We start from the raw sequence: 23,879 nt of genomic DNA, 5'->3' as shown, positions 1-23,879 counted from the left end.
TTCAAACTCTAGAATAACTTCAGGAAATAAATACAGCAGAATCCAGGATCACAGAGACAAAAATATATTGTGCAGAAAAGACATGGTGGCCCATTTCTGAGATCTGAATGAGCACTATTAATACTTTTATTAGAAAAGAATTGACCTTATTTTTAAAGTACAATGTGAAGTTTGATGTCAAAGCTATTAAAGCCGCCATGAATAAAAACCTTCCACTCTGCTGCTCTGCTCTCCCAGCATATAACCCGACCCATCCGTCCAAATACTGGAGAATTTAATACATCTGTAGCTATAGCTAGCAGTGTAACGCACAAAAATTCTTCGTGTACACACTCCTGGTTTCTACACCTCATGGATCCAACAGGGTTGGCAATGATTCCTTCCCAGACTGCCCAATTAAAGTGATTTAGATAAAAACAAACTGCTTTTCCTATTTCATGAAAATTGGATATTGTATTCGTTTTACGACAGACAGAAGTATGAACTGAAGATTACTTCTCCCCTCTCAGTAACAGTACATACAAACTTAGGGCTTCAACTGCCTGCTGGAGCCTTGTTCTGTGAGACAGTCCACGACATACAAAAACTGCCAAGACACCAACCATAACTTTTTTGAGTTATGTCACTTTATTGAGGGAGCAAAAAGAATCACATTCTCTAGTAGTCTTGGAACAGTGCAAATGGTGAACAGAAGACAAAAATAGATGTAATTGGTTCAGAAAAGCATGAACATCTGTAGAGAATGTGTTGCGTTATTCCTAAGGACTCTTGCTTTTGAAAAAAAGTACATGTTCTGCATATACAAGTGTCAGTGCAATAGCCAATAAAGCAATCGATCAGAAATATAAAAATATCCTAGATACAAACTTAAAATAGATGCTTGAAAGCTGACAGTACCAGTATTCTGATATTTCTGTATCTCAGAGTACGACCACCGGGATGAATTATTCTGATGAGGTAAAAGACAGTAAATGCTCTGTGAGAACACAGAGCCATTAGTTCTTTTCCATAAGACAAAAAGATAGAGCACCCAATGAAATAGCAAGTCTTCGCTGCAAGTGCCCACAGGAGGTGAAGTTACAGTCTGTGAGCATGACTGCATTCCTGCACCATTCATGTTTTGCCATCTTTGTCAACAGTCACACCAGCAAAACTTGCAAATTCTCCCATGCCCCCCCAAGTTCAGCATAAACTGCACATACTGTGCAGACACACCAAACTGACAGCTGCTTCAAACACAGACAAGATCTACAAATGTCCAAAAACCACTTAGTCATTCTTTCCTTTATTGGTTGCAAATCTTTTTTTTGGCAGCAAGGACAGAAAGAGATTGCAAAGCTTGACAGCTGAACAGCTCTCTGTGTAAGAGTTAGGGAGGGACCAGGGTGTGTTGTATTTGTTTTGCCCCAGGTGTTCCAGTGATGCCGCTGAACTTAAATCTCAGCTGGCTGAGCTATAAAAATCACATTCCTCCTGTTTGCTCTGCATTTTGGATGGAAGGATGTGCTAATCTGGGGCTCTCGTTCCAAAAAAAGAGGAAGGGCTACTTGGTCAGACTTTAAGCTGCGTGCTGCCTGCCTGCATCATGATTCATCTCTTTTCCCTCTGCCACCTCTTTCGCTATGACCCTCCAAGCTCAACTGCTAATTTCTGCCTCCCAGTTCTCTGCTTTTCAAAGAAAAAGGCAGAGTAACAGGTAGAAAGTGTGCTCTGTGTCTCTGTGACAGAAAGAATTGAGAGCAGAGCTGGGAGAGGCAGAAATGTACAGTGAACACAATCTCCTTCTCAAGGTGGTAATGATAAGGAGTTAATTTCAAACCATGTGTCAATCTCAGGCACTCCTCTTTGGAAAAGCACACCAAATTATATATTCTCTGGCACCTTAAGATTAACTTGAATGGGCTATGATTTGTGTGATAAAAAGAGCACAATGAGAGCTGGCAGTCGCCTTCTTAAGAAACTTTCCTTCCTACTTATGGCACGCACATGCACCAAAGCACACAGTGGTTGCCTGAATCTTTAAAAGGTTTCTTAGCTTTACATCTTAGATTCAAAAGCTTGCCCTTTAAATCATTTCATTTTTCATCATTCTTTTCTAAACCTCTTGTCTCAGGCAAATTCAGACAGCTGCGTAAGAAGGAGAAGTGAAGTCAGCAACATCTGTAGGATGATGACACTTGACAAATGGCCTTGGGTTTTCTTTCGGTTTCTGGAAGATGCTTTGCAGATGTCAAAGCCTCAAGGAATCATCATACATCTCTCCTTAACCCCACTGAATGTGGCATTCTACGTTTCCAAATACTCAATTACTACTTGCCACACCACAGCATGGCAGGCTATTCCGTCTCAAATAAACAGGCAGGAAATGGAGGCGCACAGAATGACTAAGTGATTATTCCAACATCACGGTACAAGCCCGGAGAGTCAGGAGCTGAACCTGTATTTCTTGCATCTCGATCTCACGTTGTCTTTTTGTTGTGTGTTGCAGCCTTATTCTTTCCTGGAGAGGAAGACTGGAATCTTAAGAGTCTGTCATGCTACTCTGGTTGACAGGTGGTGTCGCCAATGAGATAAGATTGTTGCACTCCCCACATCAAAAGGTGGAATATGCTGTACGACATCTGCTTGCTGGAAGAAACACTAACCATACCAGTCCTTAAGAACATCAACATTTATTTATTATGATATAAAAGAAATGGGATATGAACATTCTTATCTGAACAATAAGTGGCTTCTTTACTTACATCGCATGTGCTCATTGTATAATATATATACAATGAACATAATTACATTTGTACACAAACTAAGTACTGGATTGAGAACCTGCTTATTGCTGTACACACTCTAACCCAACAAAGGAAAAGCCCAGTACCTCAAAATACCTACACTCCATTTTATTTAAGTAAAAGTAAGCACTGACATTAAAGTATATGTTGACAGAAGTGTGGCAGTAACTGCTGACATTGCAACCTGACCAAGAAATAATTACAGCAGAAACAGGACATCTTTTACTAAGCAATAATAAAAATGGCACATTTTAAATATATCTATATGTATATATATATATAAAAATTTTTACAAATAAAATGTCAAAACAATAAATTGTAGTGTTTAAAAAGTGTAAAACAGGGTTTTAGTGGTGATATGTAAAATAAACTGAGTTATGCGTCTAAAAGAAGCCAAAAAGTAAACTTATGTGATCCATACTTAAAAGAACATTAAATTCTGGAAAATAAAGTCCTGACTATAGACTGCACACTGAGAAGAGCCTTTATTTTATGTGCACAGAAATCATAGCAGCAAGCTGGTATCAGGAGAACGATCTGAAGGTTGTTGAGTGTACATATGGGCCATTTAAAGCTCTCTTGGAATAAACATTTTCCAGGAAGTGATAAAATGATGCTCTGTGGCCAAAAGCATCAGAACTATGAATTTCATAGATTTAAAATATACTGTACAATATCTTCTCACATTTCCGTAGGTCGGGTCCATACATCTCAGGCATGAATTGTTTCAACAGAAGCCATTAGAGCTGGAAGACAGACACAGGTTAGGTTACCGTATTTTAGCAACAACACAATATTGTATAACACAACTCCTGGGACTAAGCGCGGCACGGAATGTCTGACCTCATCCTAGCAGCAGTTATCACTGATGTAGAACATAATAGAGTATCTCAGAAATAAGTCGTTTCCAAAATCAGCTTTTCAGAAAGTTCACTGTCAGCAAGAAGCAAAAGTAAACTTTTTTCAACTTTGCACAACTACGAAAATGTCTTTGTCCTGAGAGCTTTATCTTGTTGACATAGCCAGCTCCAAACGTTTTCCATATAGAACCAGGGACAGTGGCAAAGGCCCTCCCTGCTTTGACAAATGCCAGGTGCTGTTTGCAGCAGGACACAGCGCTGTCCCTGCATGAGGCCGTGCTGCAGCATCACTATGAGCGTGCTGAAGTTCCTGTGCTCAGCCCCGAGCTTGCTGCCTTTTGGTTATTACTGAAAGGATTTCTATAAATAGCTGTTAGCAGTTCGTTGGTAAAAGTGTTTCGGAGCTTCAGATCCTGGTGCTGCTAAAATTTCATTATCCCTCCACTACTCTGCTTGAATGCAATGCTTACAATGTAACAATGTCAGAGCTACGCATCCAGAATGTGCCTCTGCAAAAAAGGGCCGTAACAAAGAAAGTAGCTTTGTGCTAATGGGTTTTCCTTAGTCCCAGAATATCCTATGCCACCAATTTCCTACGCCAAATTCTCCTGGCCCTGTGCCCAGAGTATCGTTTTACTAATTGACCAAGCAAGCCAAATATAGGTATTACCTCACGATACTCTGAGATCTACCGTACATTTTCCAGATGCCACATAAGAACAGGACTGATGCTGCAGCCCTCTAGTATCCAGGATTTCTTGCATTTGAGAGACACCCAGCTCCTGCATGTATCTTTTACTATTCCAAAACACCAGAGTGGCAGCACAGAGAGGAAGGGGCAGAAACTACTGCAGGCAGGCAGACCACTCTCGTTACATCTATGTATACAAGGACCAGCTCAAGGCACGAATTGGCTCTGGAACACTTGACTAGCAGAGGTAACAAGTGCACCAAAGAAAGGCAGAGTGTATATGCACACAGTTGAATAGTTTTTTCAACTCAATTCAAACATTAAACAGCCCAAAGGGGTATAATTTATTTTACTTTGTTATGGTGGTGCATATATGAGCAGAGCAATAGCTTTACAACCAGCAGCCCAGATGCGCTGTTTTGCCATAAGCATAACAATACAATTCTAAGTGTTGCAGCATCATTCTTAAGATGCAAGTGTTGTAGCTGCATACTTACTACCTGCGAGGTTACAACACGCTGTGGGGTGTCAGGGGTTAGTTGTTCCATTACAAAGCAGGTCACTATGTGAGCACTTCACTTTGGCTACTCTCATGTTCAGCATTAATAATTAAAATGACTTTGCTGAACTGATCGCTGGGGCTGATGACAAGGGGTAAAAGTAACTTAATGCAACTGATTAAAAAAAAAAAAAAAGCAAAACAAAAAAACTCTGGTGAAACTGCAGGTTGCCTCCCCTGTCAAGGCATCTGTGGTGCGCCTACAGAAGGAATTCAGCAGTGTGGTTTCAATCACATCACTGCCCTGAAAGTTTGCCCTATTTCAAAACACATAAATGTTCAAACATCATGAATGCATCAGCATGTATACAGTGAAATTAAAATCTTTAACACAGGTTTCCAGAAAAAAAAAAATTAATAGTGCCACTTATTTTTAAATGATTTCATAACAACACTTTTAAGTGAAAGTACCAGAGTCCAAACTAAATTTCATAACGATGGGCTGCATACAGGAGAAAGTGAGCAACAGTGGTGTTGGTACTGAATACAATCTTTTTATGCCGATTCCTGCACTTAATTCATGCAGGATAAAGTGTTTATGTTGATTAATGTCTAATTTTACTAAGATGAAAGCTTGGCGATACAGGGCAATAAATAAGAAAATGCATCTTCAGATCTCTCAATGTTGAAAGACTGAAAAGTCTCAAATATAAGATTTCCTTACATTTAATTTATGGCATTAACTATGGCTTTCAACATGATCATTGAAGCCAAGCTCATTCCTTTAGCAGAAAGCCTACTTAAATAGATACTTCCTGACAACAAAGAGATGTTGATCATTTTAAATGCTGGCAAAGTGCAGCAGCACTCACGTAGGTATCATACTGGTTTCCTTAAACACCTGTACAAACAATTATGCTTTCTTGTATGTCCAACTCCATTTATTGAGTCAGTAACACTGCAGGTAAGAACATGTAAATCTAGCCAAACTCATGCTTTCTAACTTCCTTGAAATGAGCTAAGACAGGGAAGAATACTGAGTAGGATTATCCCTATAGAAATAAAACCCACAACGGAACTGTTACATTTCATTCACCCTCATTTTTTTTCTTTTCTGTTTGTCATGCCTCACTCATCCATATCTTAAGCCATAAACTCTTTGGAGTATTAGACCATTCCCTTCAGTGCATCACTAAGAAATCTCACTTCAGCTGCCCACATGGAAGCAGCAAGATTCATTTGCACCTGAGCACTAATGCTGGTAGCTTAAATGTCTATCTGCTCTGTAACAGCCTAGGTTCCCATGTAATTCAAAGGACTGTTATCCTGCCACCTGTGGCAAAATAAGCCAATTAGTCCTTTGTATTTGAGTATGGAACACATGACTTGCAAACAAGTCAATATGGGTACTTGTTTCGTGTTCCAGTTAGTTTACACTCAACGTAGTAGATATCTTTGTCTTGCCAAGTACTGTCCACAGATGTTTCTCAAAGATACCTGCAGTACATACACTCAGAACGGTATCAGAAAAATGACAGGAGGGGTGGGAAAAAAGACGTACTTCTCTGTAACTATACACACATGAAATGTGATCCTTCTGTGAGCTGAGGTTGTGTAGATGAAGCTGGTGACAATGACGATTCTGGTGAAGAAGGCAAACTTTTCACTGCGAGTCATACAGTAAGATAAACAAGAAAACAAGTTACACAAGGCAAAAGCTAGCTGGCTTACATAGTAAACATAAGCTTGAAAATCACCATTTCAAGCCACAATCAATATAAGCAGAACCAAATGAAAGTTACACAAGTTAAGACTTAAAATCTGATCAGCACAGTGAGCACAACTTCAGGGGACAGCGTAGCTGTTGTCAGCAAGGGCCGTTTCTTTCAAGAAACAAAACATCTCAGAAAAGACTCAAGCCTATACACAACTAGTAGATCATCTCAGGAACAAAGAACAGACACACGAACACTAACATGTTATGTCAGAGGAAAAAGTACGTACAATTTAACTAGCTGGGATACTTTCAGAACCATCTTTATATCCCAGCTCAGGTTAATTATTTGTTATTCTGCTTGGTGCTACAGAGCTCATTTACAAGTTCCAGTTTTGATTACCACGTCACAGGAGAAAACTGCTGACTGCATTGCAAAGGTTCAGGTCACCTTTTATATCCATAGATCGAAGTATCTGGCTTACATAACCACTCCTGAATATCCTAATTATATCCTAAATTCTATAATCAACTTCCTCTTCACCCATCTGCACCCCTCTTCTTTTCTTCTTTGCACAAAGTTTTGCTTTTTTCCACCTTTTTGTTCTTGCAAAGTACACCGCAGGTCTTTGTACCAATCAGCTAATGTCTTCAGCTGTTCCTGCATCTGAAATCACGACCACATTGTGGTTCACAGTTCAAAACTCGAGGCTGTCCATCAGCCAGGAGATCAAATAGTTCATACATACCTGGGATTGAGATACTGTTCTATAAGATAAAGAGGGAAGGATTTGCTCCAACCAATAACTACAAGATGACTTAATTTTTGGCTAAAGTCAAATAATTCCCTGAAATAAATGCTACCACAAAATCTACATTAAAACCTCAGAAAAATGGAATTTCTGTAGCTACCCAGCAGGAAACTACTTTTCTCTATGTTGTAAAAACCTATACTTAATATTCAGACCAGCTCAGCGCTTCTCAAATCACAAGGGTTTTTGAGCATCAAAAGACATCATCACAATGAAATGAAGTTTTTATATGTCCCGTGTAACTTTTGTTTTAGTCAAACTCTTTTCCATACCTGCTGTTGCCTGATTTCCTTTTGAAGACTGTGCTGCTAATTCAAATGAAGCAATAATTCCTTTTTGCTCTTGAACACTAGCTGCTTCACTTTCTTCTGAACCGGTTTTGGGTTTGTGGTTTGAAACTGTGGTCACACTCTGCAAGCTGACGGAAAAAAAACCACGGCTTTTAGAACTCACTAACTTAATTTCAAGTGCTAGCCACTAAGTATAGGAGTCACAATTTAATTTTCTTTTGTTAATAGACAAACTTGCAACTGGTGAGTTTGTGTAATAGAAGTTAAATACGTGTTTTCAAACCCTTCTACCACGTAAAGTTAGACCTAAAAAAAAACATATGCTAGAAACTGAGCTCTTTTCCTTAGCATACTCATACAGGTTCCTGCTGTGTGATACCTATTTTGATGAAGTATGCTGTGAGAAAGTTATGGTCTAATGTAAGAACTCAGGATCGACTGTGAAACTGTAGAATCTGCACAACTTACAATAAAGTTAGGAATCATTAAAGAGAAATATCTGATATACAGCCTTTGTCTAATTCTGCAATACTCCCAAACTGTCAAATAAAGGTGAAAAGGTATAAAGTAAACTGTTGAATCTGTCTGTAAATGCAATGCTTTCATAAACGCCAATGTTAAAGAGCTTGCGATAGAAGCCCTGGCTGAAGGTTTCATATTAAACTGATACAGAGCTTGGACTGACACTACTAAGCACATTTTGTAACACAAAGCCAGAATCATGAACATATCTGTAACTTGGGCAGTACCTGGGAATAAACATCACCCCTCGTACCAGCTCATTACCTCTTACAGAACTCCTGCAAGTTTCTCACTGGATTTCTCTGTATGGAAACCACTTCAAAACATACAAGTATACCTCAGAAGTATTATGACAGTATTTCATTAGTTGCTTGGTACATTCAACTAATAAATACAACATGCAAGTTTAAAATAGTCTTTGAACATCTTGTTTTATTTTTACCTTATATCACCATCATGTGTTTCTTCCACTTTATTATTCTTTTCCTTTTCTGCTTTCTCTTCATTATTCACTTCTTTTGAGTCAGATACAACATGTGTATCTGATAAAAAATCATCAGTTTTTGTCAGCTATAAAAAAATTGAAATCATGAAACAAAAAAGCAGTAACACCCACTAAGTGGTAGATAAGAAATAAAGTATCAGGAAACAGTTTTATTAACAGACAAATTTTGCCATCATGTATACTTAGTAACTTAGAATTACATAACTTAAGAAATTTTTATCAATGCCATTCAGGTTAATAGAGTTATCCTGAAACTCAGACCAGAGCCAATGGGTAGGGCTTGTCTTAATTACTTCCAGAACTCTTTGGACTGCAGCCTGCCTAGGTTTTGTATGCTATCCCTCTCTGCACAATGCCAAAGATTCCAGCAACTGCAGTACTTGAACAATGAGCTTGAATATTGCTCTTAAAGGTTTGATTAGCTAGGACCAATATTAGCATATTATGAAATACTCCTTTAAGGGGTTTGCATACTTAACACAAATCAACTCTCAACAGAAAGTGTTCTAGAAGAATAACAAATGCTAGCTATTTGATTTTATAACATTCTAAAAACCAAACAAACAAAACAAACAAACCAAATATAAAATAGGAAAGAGAAAGGAAAAAGGAGTGGGAAAATAAAAGCAACAAGAGATTAATGAAAGAATACATAGTGAAAAAGATAAAAAAAAGCACACACAAGATTTTAAAAATATGACACTCCAAGAAGGATATGACTACGTGGAAACAATTCTAGTAATCTGTTCTCCACAGTCAGTCTGCTTTTGCTGAGTCCTTAGGGCACTTTGCTACCAGAAATACAGAGGTAACTCACTGCTAATGGAGCCTGAGATGATATCAAGACAGAAATCAATCTGATGGCCAAACAGCACAGACTACAGTTGTGCCTACTTCCATGTATGAGTTGCTGCATCAGCCTTATTCTCTGTCCTGCACAGTGTTTGATGCACTAAAGCCAACCATGGAAAAAAGTCAGGTGTATAAAATGACCATCAAAAATCACACAGATCAATGATTATTAAAGATGCATCAGCACTGGGTTTGTTTCCAAACCCAAAGAAATAAAGATCATATATGTTTTTAATTTTCTGGTCAATCGAGACAATAAAAGAAAATTAATGTGAAATGAAGTAAAGTTAAGAGGAAATTAGAACAAAATTTAAGAAGACTGTATATACATATAAGCAAATTCAATCTCTAGGCAATCAACTGATCTGATACCATTTTGCACTACTACTACATTTTTAAAATACAAAAATATATGTTAATCTTCCAAGAAAAAGGAATTTTGCTTGGCTTCCCATACCCTGCTGTCTGTGGTTAAAAATACTTTTCTACTGCAAGATAGGCTGATGAGCAGTGCAGTTAAGGAGAGTTCAGTACCTCTTTTGTAAAACCTGAATTATGTTCTCGTTCTCCATCATGTTTTACTTGCACTATTTCTTCTTCAGGACTTTCATTTTTTTGTTTCAAATTATTATCTTTAGTGGTGCTCTCTAATTCCTTTATGTGACTAGATACACTTTCATCCTTCTTGCGATTCTGCAGAACAAAATTGATATAGAGACATTTGTTCTAAAAACAGTTATTACAGTGTCAGGTCCAAGTCTTGTGTTGTGCTAAGAAAGCTGTCTGAAAAACTAAAGCATCTTAACTCAAAACAGTTTTTTACGTGACATTCCATTGCTAAGCACATCACAGTGCAATGAGGATAATGTTGGCTTTTTTCTTTTTCTTTTTAAGAAAAAACTTGGAATTTTCTCATTATTATGCCTTTCAAAACAGTTGAACCTAGCTGCTTTTTTTACTTTTCAAGATTAATCTCCTTTTCCACCTGCAAAAATCTCTAGCATTTCTATCCTCTGAAATTCCATTCATATAAAAATCTGCTGCCAGTGCAAAATCAGCTGCACACCTATGTGCACTCTGCCAAGTATCTCAGGTATCTTCCAAGCCTTTGCTGGTAACTGATTTAACAGAGGTCAACATAATATCTGATAATGGCAGAGTATAAGCAAAAGACACTAAGAACTCCGTATCAGTTATTCCTTAAAAAAGTCTACTGTACATAGAATATGTTTGACATAAACATTTTGAGGAAGGGTGGTAGAAGTGACTTGAGGTTCTGAACTCTGAACATTATGTTGGCATAAGAGTGAATCCAACAGAACTGAAGTTCCTATGTGTTGCAACACACTAAGTACTAGGGTGGAGAAAAATAGGATCCAGGAAAGTAGTAAATCCTCTGGCTGAATTCCTGTCTGATTTAGCACATGCATGCTGAAATGGGGAAATTCTATTAAAGTCAGTCTACAAATCAATCTCTCTGCTTTCTTATACAAAGTATGCACCCATATCTTACACTTGCCCCAAACAATAACACTTGTTAGACAACTTCCTTTACTATTTTGGTAATCACTTAAAAATTACATAGTGGGCTGTTCATAAAATCGTTTTATCTTTCCTTTCTTCACACGCAAAAAAAAAAAAAAAAAGGAAAAAAAAAAACCAACTGAAAAGATTTCCAGCAGTTAAATGTCACTGCGTCACTTTTCTGTATGAAATCAACAGGTATGGAAAAATTTCTTTTCTCACCCATGTAGCTCAGAGGACTGGAGAACATGCTGACATGACCAGCATCCTTCAGAACTCTGTGCAGCAGCAGTTACTGCTGCTGCTGAGAGTCTGACCACTTTCCCATCCTGTCTACCTATGTGCTGGCAAGCCAGATATGACACACACGACTGTAGTTTCCTCACCCTGAGTTATGAATTAACCTAAGGAATTGGTGAGAATCATAGAATCATAGGATGGCCTGGGTTGAAAAGGGCCACAGTGATTATCTAGTTTCAACCCCCTGCTATGTGCAGGGTCACCAACCACCAGACCAGGCTGCCCAGAGCCACATTCAGCCTCACCCTGAATGCCTCCTGGGCAACCTGTTCCACTGCGTCACCATCCTGTGTGAAAAACTTCCTCCTAATATCTAACCTAAACCTCCCATCTCAGTTTAAAACCATTTCCCCTTGTCCTATCACTCTTTCACTGTCCCACCTTCTAAACAATTGCGATGCTCAAATGTGTAAATTCTACTACAAGAAATATCTGCAGAGCTTTGCTTTGAACTTCTTGGGAAATGCCAAGTTAATCACAAAGAAGTTTGGAGGAGCCACTACATTCAACTACATCACTCATGATGTGGTCCCAAATAGATTATCTAATGCAAAAGGAAAATATGAATTCAGTGCCTTCTGGCGATCCAGTGCTGTTGAAGGAACTTCCCTATAGCTCTGAAGACAATTTAGTGTGCCCAGAGGAAAAAAAAAAAAAAGCTAACATATATGTGAAAATAGGCACCTTCTAAACAGTGTGATGCATTTAATCTGGTCTTGGATAAGCAGATACAAAACATAAAAGGAGATATGTGCATGTTACTGTAAAAAAAAAAGTCAGCATGATCTGAAGAAAAAAAAAAAGTATAGCAGAAGATGGAAAACATAACTTCTATTGAAAAAAGAGAACTAATTTCCTGACTCAGCAGTCAAAAAGTAGTAGACTTACAACTGTTACGTGGAATTTGTTTGTTCAGAGATTTATTGTAGTTCAGAATTTATTTATTTATTTAAGACATATTTCCTGGTCATCGTCAAGCAATTACATCCTCATCTTCTCTCCCCACTCTTGCATGTTCAAAACACTCTCTGCTTTGCCTTAATTGCTTAAGAATGCATGAAAATGAAAGTGATTTATTTTTCCGTATTTATGGACTCAGCGCAACTAGAGAGCACCAGTTAACACAATCATCATAAATATACATTCCTATCTAGAAATGTTTTGTAACTCATGTTATAGACATTTGAATATGTTGCATGACAGAAAATCTTCATAATTTATACATCAAATGAATCGTGGTTCTCCCCGATACTGCTTTTAGTCACAAAGTGTGCATTCATGCCGTTTGCTACATCTGACAACAAGCATTAACTGTTAACAAACATCACAATGGATAATCAAAGATCATACGTAGAATTAAATTACTTATTTCCCTAAATAAGTGACTTCTACTGTCATTAGGTATAAACATGAAGGTTGTCATCGCCCTTTCTCTTGTGTCTGGCAGAGAATTGCAACAGCTTCTCTATATGAACAATCTCAGTTATTAGACACCTATACTGTCACATGACTTTTCAAGATTATTACTTTTGTTATTATATTTTAAATTGTTTTTAAGAACTTGGACCAACCTGTGCCGATTTGAATGGATTATCTCTGATAAAAGATAGATTCTGTGATGCTGACTGGTCTGAAACACCAATAATATTTAGTCCTTTCCTCTTCTCTCTCAGGCAAGCTTGTTGGTGTCTTTTTATTCTTTCCATCTGTTCCTCCACAGTCATTCGAGGCCGTGTGCTTTCTGCAAGACACAACTGCTCCACTGCACTTCTTGGTCTTTCCTTAAAAGGAAGAAAATACACATTCTTTAAAAGCAGCAAGATTCTTAGCTATTTAGCTTATCAGAAAGATCACCTAATGACTATTAAAAAGCAGAGGAATTGTGGGCAAGAAAAGATCTCTTGCGTATACAAACAAAACACAAGATTAACAAATAAACACCAAAATTAAAAATACACTGTTTTTTTTAAACAGTGGTATTGTTATCATCAATGCTTAACATCAAGACAATGGGTACAAACTTTTTCAGACCTTTTGTGTAAAGTTGAAATAATTTACCAGATATTATACCAGAGAGCTGACTCCCCTAAGACGAAAACTTAGGAGAAATTTAACGACCGAGGACATTTATACCAATTGATCTAATATTCACTTCTGCCTTTTTATTCCATTCCCAGCTGGGGATCACCTAATGGCAAGCTCAGGCTGAAACAAACTGAATTTAGCATCGCTTAAAAATGCATAGTTCTAAGCATTATATCATTCCTGAAAAAACAATGGCTTTACCCACTCTAATCCTGAAATTCACCAATTTTCAGATTTTTCTGCCATAAAAAATACAGAACTATTTACTTTGGGCAAATGGTTGCCTTCAGCAGATTCATAGCAACTGGCTTCAGTTCTGCAAGTGGTACTTTTTTTCCATTCAGCATCTCTCTGCTCTCCTATTCTTTCCACAGCTTATCCTCACCTACATTCTATTCTATTCTATTCTACAACGAAGGCAGAAATTTTCCCCACTTTTGCCTAAGCTACATGTAAACATCTGCCTTCAGCCCAGAGACTGCAGGACTCTAACCTGACATTCCAGGTTTACTACCCACATACTGATTGACATTTTCACTTTCTGGCTGCTTTACCTTTTCCCAGATCAATTTAGTATTAAAATAAAATCCCCTACGTATTTTACAGAGGCTGTTAAAATGCTTCAGAATCCAAATATACTCTTGAAAGCTTTTAACGAAAGATGCTTCATGTCTTTTCAGCTTAAGCCCAAACTTCAGTTTCCAGCTGCTTAGTAGATTTAACATTACCATGTAGTTCTTAGCCAGCTTTAGTGTAATGAAATCTCTTTGCAGTTTAACATACATGACCCTTACAATTTTGTTATTTTCTCTACAGCTGTCTCAGCTAACTGAATAGATTACATTTCACTTTATATCACAGTGATTTTTATGTAAAGGAAATTAAAAAGATAGCTGCAACTTTTCAAGTAACTGCAGAAATTAAACTTAGAAATTAACACCTCATTATCCATCAATGCTTGAAAGCTACTTTAAATTACCGTTCTTAGATCTATCTTCTTATTCTTCCTTAAAGTGACATAGGATGCTATTGTTGAGGATTCTGGGGTTGGTGATTTGGTTCTGGGTGGTACAACTCCCACTGGGAAATGTGAGCCTGTGAAACAGTAAAGCAACATACTAAGTCCTATGCAAAGCATAATCAAACAGCACATTGTTTTCTACTACATGCATGTTGTCAGCCTTGGGAACTACTCAAACTCTGCGTATCCATTAAGGTATGCAGGCAGATGACCAGCAGGTTAGGCAGAGAAGAGCATAGCTAAATACTGCATATGGCATGAGAAATCGCTGGACATAAAAATAACAGTGAGAAATGGACAAAAGTTAGACAGTGCTGTGTGCAATGGCTAGACTTCACATATGGTTAAGGGGGAACTGTGTGAAAGATAGTTAGGCTTTCATAGATTCATAGGCTTCACAGATAACGGGAAGGCAGAATCTGGGACTTTCTGTGGAAGAGAGCTTGCAAGGCCAGCAGGTGACCATACCAGTACAGCTATTTAAAGCCAACATTACCTAGGTGATAGTACTGGAAATAATTTTTAAAAGGTTGGACTGATGCAGGAAAAGTAATTACAAGTGGATTGCTTATTTGGGTAGAAACAAAGGTTGAGAAAAAGAAGGGGCAAGGCAGATAGGAAAAAACAAGCATGGCATAAAACAGAGGGGGAATAAAAAGGCTCAGCTTTGTGTAAGCAAATTGTTTTCCAGTATGCTTGTCTCATCAAGTCCTGAGCCTGACAGTTGCAGCCTGTCCATTCTTCTTACTAAACTTTATTCACACATATTCTTCATGTAGGTTTTCCTTTCCATGTAGTAGCATGTGAGAGAGGGGGAGACAGATCATAGGGCTGGGGCCAGAGAGATGGCAGAGCCTGCACGTGCACAGGCTGGCTACCACATGGGCCATAGGTATGGATCTGCTACCCAGGAGGACTCTTCTGTCTATGCTAGATGCTAAATGAACTTCAGGCAGCAAGCAGAGCATGAGGTTTGGGAGCCAAGTGTCCAAGAGATTTTTAATCTCGAGATCTCACTACTGTAGAGGTTGGAGAAACTCAAGAGCTGGCTGCTGGAAATACCATAGGTGCAGGCAGCCTTTGGAGTGGCCCACTCATGTGTAGGTATGAGACCAGCCAACAAACTTTCAGTCTGGTCAGCTGGCAAGTGAGAAGAGGATGACGGTTATCTGTGTTGTTCCACTTTTACGTGAGTGCTGTTTTTACTTATGCAGTGCTTGCAATGTCACTGGTCTCAAAACTGTTTTACAGTTGTGGTTAGCTGGGTCTGTTCAGAGCATGTGTGCCTGTATGCTCAGCCTCGCAGCTCATGGACAGAGAACAGTAGCAGCCAGGGCCTGTCTGTCTGGGAGCTGAGGATATTCTGTGTCCTGCTGCCCACCATGCATTCTGCCTTTCATAACGATAATTCACCACTGGAGTTTTTCTGCTTAGAGAACTTCTGCCAAAATGTAATTAAGCTAGTAGAAATCTGAACGTAAAAGTCACAAAAATATACATATATAACTAGGTAATATGTTTCATCTTTCCTTCTTCACACATGCAGGAAATCAAAGTATTAAAAGTACTGTTTTTTTTGCAGTTTTTGCCTATAAAAATGGACTTATATTCTCCGATGGTCAAATTACCTCCCCTTGTTTTTCCTGAAGTCACACTGATTTCAGAGGACATACTGACTCAGTCGAAGGGTCAACTATTTCTCCAAATTGTCTGATAGGCTGACAAAATAGTCTGGAGTTATTTGAATGCCAAATACATCATTCAGAACAAAAACTACAAAACAACAGTTTGGGTCTCCTTTACACATGAAAAGGATAAAACACAGCTTAAGTCCATTTTCCTTTAGTGCCACTTTTATGTGCCACTCAGGTCATAAATATTCCTCTGCTTGCAGAGAGCTGTATGGGTTGCTTTACATAGTCCTGTTAAAACGTTTCTCTGCTGTCACTTGAAACGGGAGGGGAAGGGCTGACAGAAAAAAACATCAGAAATGTTCAGTACAGTAACACACACAGTGAGTGAGAAAAACATTAAAAAGTTTCCTCTGAAATCTACTTATTTTTCAGAAGCATTCTGAAAAATGTCATTTAAGGATGACTTCTTAAAACAGATTGGAGGTTTCAGACATGAGCTGCCTTTGAGTTTGTTCCTTTAGAGCTTATAAACTCTTATGACAGAATGGCATAAAAATGTTTGTTGGAACAGCATATGGTTATAATGTCATATGCACTACAAAGAACAAACAAACAACAACCAAAACCAGGAAGGGTTGTATTTTTCCTGCTGCATGGGATTGTTGTTATAAGCACACAAAGCAAGAAAATAGCTGTCAGGAAATCCAAAAAGAATGGACCAAATGATAAAGCACAGCTATGATAAACTCACTTCACTCTATTTTGAATGAAGACAAATAGCCCTCCCTGCACTCGCTACCCTGAACTCCAAATACTATTTTATAGTAGAAGAATTTCTATTATTGCTGTTCTTTACTGAAGGTTGCTTTTTGGAAGTGGACATAATAAAGTTAACTTCCATCTTTACAGAAAATAGAAAGTAGACTAGGGCGCTCAAGAAGTATCAGTTAGCTTTATATAGTTAGTATAGGCTTCTCATGTTGTCTTAATTAGTCTCCCTCGTGTCATAAATGCCTGTAAGTAGTCTGAAACACCATGGGCCAAAAAACGTAAATCTATAACAAAAAAGGCAATTTCAGGTGGTTGGTGATTAGCAAATCTCAGGCTAAACTGAATATTTTTACCACTAAGTCAGAAGTAATTTAATACCTAAAGTGACTGTTACACCTCAGCAAATATCATATTCAATCTGAATTAAGTAATTGCCTGTAAGTAAATGCAAGCTTAATTATATCATCCATCATGGGGTCACTCACATTGTTGGGCACCCAAACTTTATGCTGTCTTTTGTTTTAAAAGTCTATATGGCTGTTCTGGTGAAAGTAATATCCTTACATGATGATAGCTCTTGGGTCAATTCTAGTATTACACCAGACCTCTACATACTTGTTTAGTCAAACTAATACAAGCTATTACCTTGCTGGCACTGTAAACATCAATCATTAGAGAAAAAAGTTCAGTTATTCTGAAAGCTCTTAAAGGGGATTTTTGGTAGTGCTCAGACTGCTTTTCCTGGAGTCACCTTTAACAAACTATTCTGTGTGTTTTAACAAACAGAATTGAGGAGCACTTCCTGGTAAAAGACTCTAGCAAGCAATTAGTAGCTTTTATGGAAGCTGGATGAAGAGAAGAATCTAAAGCATTTAGCAATTGCAAAGACCTTTATTGTCTGTACACTCCAAGGTCATGATCATTATTCCTATTATATCAGAGGACAGAAGGCAATTCAACAATTACAAGATTAAAAAAAGAAAAAGACATTGTTTCTCTGTCTTATGAGAGTCTGAAAATTCTGTGCTGCTGCCTTTTTGGACGTTCCAGTGACATAACATTGGGAGCTTGATTCAAAAACTGAATAATTGTTCAGGGGCATGAACAGAAAATGGGTAATTGTTCAAGGGAATGGTGTGTGGGGAACGTGAGTGATGTGATTAGACATGGTGTCAATAAGGATTTCAGGGTTGTTGGTGAGTGTAATGTTTGATTTTTCTGTGGTGTAATTGACTGAAATCTTTCTTGTCATATAATTAAATGATTATTTTATTGTGGAAGTTGTTTCATCGTACTAAGAAATGGACAGGCTACAAAAATATGAAGGATGAAATAGCTTCTGTAACAGTTAAAGCTCTGTATTTCTTCTGAAAAAATGCTGAAAGGTCATAAGCGGCACTCCTGGGGACAAACCTTTAGCTGCAGATTCTGATTCTAACATTTGTTCTGTTTTTTCTTCACCATTAGATTCATCCACTTCTGCTACTGTAGTTAACTCTGGTTCACTCTTATAAAGCCTATAATCAGGACCCTGAAGAATGACAAGTTATGAGGTAAATAAACTGGCATTTCTGTATAAGCATTTATGTCTTAAGACTCAAAACAGCTATTTTCTGATGAGACTGCTCACTTCAGGGCAACAGCTCACTGTTCAATTGCTCTGGCAGCAGTATTCCTTCATAATTAGTTTGAGAAATGTTTGCAGATTTTCAGAAATCGCAGAAAAATTGCCATAGGCTTCAGCAAGAACTGCTTCTGAGCCTGAAGTTTTATAAATACTTGTGAGGAGAAGAGTTTGGTTTTTGAAATTGACTTAGATCCAAAACGCACCCATTTAAGTCTTAAGACATTTTATATATACACAGAATATATGACAGGAAAATGTGAAAAGCAAATGATGGAGCTGTAAATAAAACCAAAAGCCAAAAGTAAAAACAAATATAAAAGTAGCCAGATGGCAAAATAAAAATTGTGACTGTGCAAAGGAAGGGGGAATGCTTCAAGAACGATGTGGCAGTTTAAGCCACTTACACAGTGAGATCCATTTCTCTGATATCCTTGAACTTGGTGAATCTTCTTTTCTTCTGGCAGATGTACTGGGCCCCTGCTATAACAGAGCAAGGAGCTGCTATCACTGGGCAGAGGGGGGATTATGGGAGGATGCTCTGTAAAGTCATAGGACCGAGGGAGTGGAGGACGAGGTGGGACTACTTCCTCTTCCTAAAGATTGTAGAATAGTCACCTTATTTAGATGTGCACACCTGTTACAATTATTTATAACTTATAAATAAATAAAAATATATTACCATAGCTACACCAGCTATAGACTTTTGTATGAAAGGGACGATGTCACACTACAAAATAATTTAAAAAAAAAAGGGGGGAAAAAGGAAAAAAAAGAAAGAAAAATGAAAAAAGGCCAAAATATGCATTTTAATTAATTACCACCATGTACAATGAAATACTTCAACAGCTTTAGTAATCAACTTATGAAAGTTTTCAGTTCTATCATCTGCAACTTTTAATTAGATATCTATGAATTCTCTGAATTGTCCTTTTAAATATTAAACTCTGTATCTTTTTAAAGATTTTGATATACAATACATTTTCAAAAAGTTCTGTAAACCACATGTATATTTCCAAACACTTTAGACAGTCATGACATGTCCCTTTAAAACTGTAAATGCTAGCCAGATTTTCAGAGCAATTGAACATCTGGGAGCTCCCACAGTTTCAGATGCTCTTGTGGGTGCTCGGCCATCTGAGAACCAGGCTCAGTAGGTGAATAGCCATACAAAGCAACATATTTCTTCTCATGAAAAGTGTTTTGGGGAAAAATGCAAATCCAAAAATCAGGGTTTATATTTCTAGGATAAGAGCCTGGGGAGAGGAAAAGGTGAGAAATGGAAAAGAGAAACATACTGGTGAGAATATGAAGACAAAGAACAAATGAAAGTGTTAGAATTACTAGTTATCAGTCTTTTAAAACTAATCACAATGAAGTATTTTCACAGAATACATACTTTAGAAATTCTTAAAACAATTCAAATAATGCTCCTTTTTATCATGTATATTTGATATTCAGTGATGCTAAAATGGTAAATATGCCAAAAGCATACCTCATTTTTATATTTAATAGCAGAAAATGTCCTTGATCCCATGATGCCTGTTTGGGGGGTGGGGGGGAAAGGGTAGGAGGAAAGAGAAGAATTGTTTTCAGTAAGTAGTTTTATGAATGCAAAATATAAGCTGTTATTACCAGGCAAATACACAAATCATCAATTTAAAATATCTGACTCCTTCAAACATACAAAAGCAAATGTGATATTTAACTTATAAAAATGCATGTGATCCAATCTCACTCCTTAAGAGAGAAAAACGTCCAGTTTACCTGCATCTAAAGAGCTTCTTTGCTGTTTATGTTTACTTAAACCTTCCATGACATCTTGAATTCTCCACAGTTCCTTCTGAATCTGAGCACGCTGTATCCCAGCCGACTCGGTCTGCCAGTAAAGAAACAGAAAGTGATAAATAAGAATATATTGCAGGAGGGGCAAAAAATAAAACCTCTTCCTCTAGACAGTACTGCATATTCTTTCCCAATGAATAAAACAAAATGCAAAAACGACAGATACTCTCCCATTAAAAGGTAACAAATTAGTATGTTGTCAGCAAAGGAGCGGACAGATTAAGTCATTTCAGGAACACACCAGTTATTTTGATAGCAATTTGCAAGCTGAAATTCCACTTAATGGAGTTACATGTTCTCTTTAAAAAGAAAAGCAAAGCCAAGTTTGCATGGAAGACCTACACCCAACAAAAGGAAAGGAATCAGCAGTTCCAATCCTAAAACAGTTGCAGATGAACGTGATGTTTGCATACGAGCATATAAAATGTAGGCCTATTTGCGTTCATGGTTATGCGTGCTTTGGGCTGCATAGCACAAATTTCTCAGCTCTTGAGTTTCCTTGTAATCTCTCTTTCATAGCAGCATAGAAAATCAGTCCCTCGAGCAAAAACATCCATTAACACCTCACAGTATTGACCACACCGACCTGTCTATTGCAGATAGATAAGCACACGTTTGTGTGTCACAGAAAGATTACCTCAGAAATTCAGAACGTGTACTTACTAACCAATTCTCCAGAGAAGAGAACAAATAATAAAGTAAGAAGATAAGCAGGAAGAGTTCTGATGTTTAACATCTGAATAAATACTTTAAATATTTCATTTATTTTGATACAATTATTTAATTACATTTTAAAATAATGAGGTGAAAGAAGGGATTTATGTGAACACTTAATATGACCATCATAGCAATTAAGGTCTGAGAAAACTTCTCTATTTGGGACACAATCACTGAAATGGAAAGAGATGGACACTGAAAAACTTACACAGTAGCTTCAAAATACAGGAAAAGCTAAAAACCTCCTCAGAACTGATGAACTTTTAATTTCTTTTTATATCTTGTAAGTTACCAGACTGCACATTCTCCATTCTCCCCCTCCTTTTTTTTTTTTCTTCCATTTGTGTAGAATTTTTAACCAAAAACATAGAAAATGAAAAAGACTTAAATGTATCCTTATGACCTATGCCAGACCTGAATTTCTCCAAGCCGATCAAGTTGCTCCTGCATATGGTTCCTTGTTGCTGTTACATCATATTCTAGTTTATCATATTCTCTCCAAGCTCTTTCCAGTTCCTAGGTATATGACCAAAAAAAAAAATAAAAAATTGCATTTGCACATTCAAGTTAAAAAAAAAAAAAAAACTAAAAAAGTTGGCAATTTTATTCATACAATAGCATGAAACATCAGGGATTAATTCATAGAGACTGGCAGTAAGTGTACATACAGTCGTAGAGAATGTCATGACTAAACAGCTTTAGCATCTTCTGATGATACTGAATGACATACAAACTAATGGCATTTTGTCTTTTCACAAACTACAAGACAGTCCAGGATGAATTCTTAAGACTACACTGTTATAATTAGCAAGCATGTGGATCTTAAGATGCCCTTCCACAGGTGCAGAAAAAACACAAAATGGATGTAAATTTGTCTCCTTTATTACACAGAATACATAGGTATGAGTGCAAAGCATGTGCACGTATATGAAATTTATTATGCAATACAACTAAGTCATCCAACCTTTCCTGTAATGTTACAGGTATACCGGGAAGCCAGGAATACCCCGGGCTTGCTAATACACCTGTTTTTACATATGTGAAACTGCAAACACCAGAAGGCGGCACAAAAAGAATCTTTGAGGTCAGTCGTTCTCCCTTACTAAACCTGCATCAAGCCCTTGATTTGATTTAGCATAAATTAAAAAGTTGATGAGAGGTGTTCTAAGATTTCCGTTAGTTTCCCATGCTTCCATTTTCCTCATCCAGCCAATCTCTTTTACAACAATTGGAAGGGACCTTAAAGATCATCGAGCTCCAACTCCCCTGTTGAGGGCAGGGTTGACCCCACCAGCTCAGGCTGCCCAGGGTGGCCTTGAACACCTCCAAGGATGGGACATCAACAGCTTCTGAGAGGTGCCAGCACCTCATCACTTGTGAGTGAACAATTTCTTCCTAACAAATAACTTAAATTTCCCATCTTTTAGTTTAAAGCCATTCTCCCTTGTCCTATCAGAATCAGACCATCTAAAAAGTTGGTCTACCTCCTGCTTATAAGCTCCCTTCAAATACTGGAAGGACACAGTGAGGTCTCTCTGGAGCCTTCTTTTCTCCAAGCTGAACAAGTCCGATTCCCTCAACTTTTCTTCATAGGAGAGGTGCTTCAGCCCTCTGATCATCTTTGTGACTCTCTCTCCAACAGCTCTGCATCGTTCTTGTGCTGGGGGCCCCAAGCCTGGACACAGTACATCAGATGGAGCCTTTCAAGGGCAGAGTAGAGGGGAACCATTACCTCTTTCTCCCTGCTGGCCACCTGACTATGACTGTCCTTATGCAGGTCAGAATGCAGTTGGCCTTCTGGGTTGCAAGTGCATGCTGCTGGCTTTAGTCCAGCTTCTTGTCCACCAGGATCCAGTCCTTCTTTGCAGGGTTTCCCTCACCAAGTTCTTTTCCCAGTCTGTATATATAGCTGGGATTGCTCTGACCCAAATACAAGACCATGCACTCAGCCTCGTTGAACCTCATTAGGTTCTCATGGACCCACATTTTAAGCCTGTCCAGGTCCCTGTGGATGGCATCTTCTTCTATTGAGTCAACTGCACCACTCAGCTTGGTGTCATTTGCAAATTTGCTGAGAGTACACTCAACCCTGTCATCTATGTCACTGACAAAATGAGTACCAGTCCCAAGATAACCTCCTGGGGGACACTACTGACAATCAGCCTCCACTGGACATTGAGCCATTAACAACAACCCTCTGGTCAACCAATTTCACATTTAACAAATAGTCCAGTCTTCACATCCATACCTCTCCAACTTATAGATAAGGATGTGGTGTAGAACCATGTCAAAGGCTTACATAAGCAAATAAAAATGACAGTTTCCTTTGTTGCCCTGTGTTTCATGAAGTGAAAAAGGAGATTAAATAGAAGCGCCCCTACTTTTGTCTAATGTTTGCAAAAGTGCATGAGCTAGAGTATCTTTGAAATACGATGGACCACTATTAAGAGAGACCATGAAAGCATTACCTTTTCTTCTTTTCACTCTGTAAATATTTTTGCTTAAAACAAATTACATATGTGATGGAACGTCTGATAAAGTTTTCTATTATTTTACTTGCCTTACTTCTGCTGTAATTAAATTCATACATTATAAAAATGAAAATTACCACACCAACTGAGGCCAATATGCACTCAATTCCCAGCAAAAGAAAAATTAAAGACTACTTGGTGAATATAGTGAAAGTTCTAGTTTTTACGAAAATACATGCAAGTACAAGACAACTGAGATCTGCTGGAATGTAATGAAAAATAACAAAAACTGAAACCAATTAAGAATATGAAGATAACCATTTAACAGGTCACTGAGTTTTACTAGCAAGAATGTA

The 23,879-nt window shown here is 37.8% G+C and overlaps 1 protein-coding gene across 23 annotated transcripts in view; it reads right to left on the bottom strand.

Annotated features, from left to right (window-relative positions):
* Positions 1–606: 606 nt before the first annotated feature.
* Positions 607–23,879, bottom strand: part of PLEKHA5 (pleckstrin homology domain containing A5) — a 167,584-nt gene continuing 144,311 nt past the window's right edge. For 6 of the 23 annotated variants that reach the window (XM_048934530.1, XM_048934534.1, XM_048934536.1 and 3 more), the window contains 13 exons: positions 21,467–21,568; positions 20,258–20,369; positions 19,986–20,032; positions 19,173–19,220; positions 18,898–19,086; positions 18,280–18,397; positions 14,420–14,535; positions 12,927–13,136; positions 10,066–10,224; positions 8,617–8,744; positions 7,635–7,780; positions 6,418–6,502; positions 607–3,532 (listed from right to left, as the gene is read on the bottom strand). In XM_048934530.1, the coding sequence (XP_048790487.1) occupies positions 3,514–3,532; positions 6,418–6,502; positions 7,635–7,780; positions 8,617–8,744; positions 10,066–10,224; positions 12,927–13,136; positions 14,420–14,535; positions 18,280–18,397; positions 18,898–19,086; positions 19,173–19,220; positions 19,986–20,032; positions 20,258–20,369; positions 21,467–21,568 (1,479 nt within the window). In that variant the 3' untranslated portion in view covers positions 607–3,513. Of the gene's footprint in view, positions 3,533–6,397; positions 6,503–7,634; positions 7,781–8,616; positions 8,745–10,065; positions 10,225–12,926; positions 13,137–14,419; positions 14,536–18,279; positions 18,398–18,897; positions 19,087–19,172; positions 19,221–19,985; positions 20,033–20,257; positions 20,370–21,466; positions 21,569–23,879 lie in introns of those variants that run through there. The other 17 variants (XM_048934551.1, XM_048934553.1, XM_048934556.1 and 14 more) reach the window with 7 other exon arrangements.

Source organism: Lagopus muta, chromosome 1 (assembly GCF_023343835.1).
Source record: "Lagopus muta isolate bLagMut1 chromosome 1, bLagMut1 primary, whole genome shotgun sequence".
In the NCBI taxonomy this organism is placed as follows: Eukaryota; Metazoa; Chordata; class Aves; order Galliformes; family Phasianidae; genus Lagopus; species Lagopus muta.
This window is presented reverse-complemented; position numbering and strand designations above follow the sequence as displayed.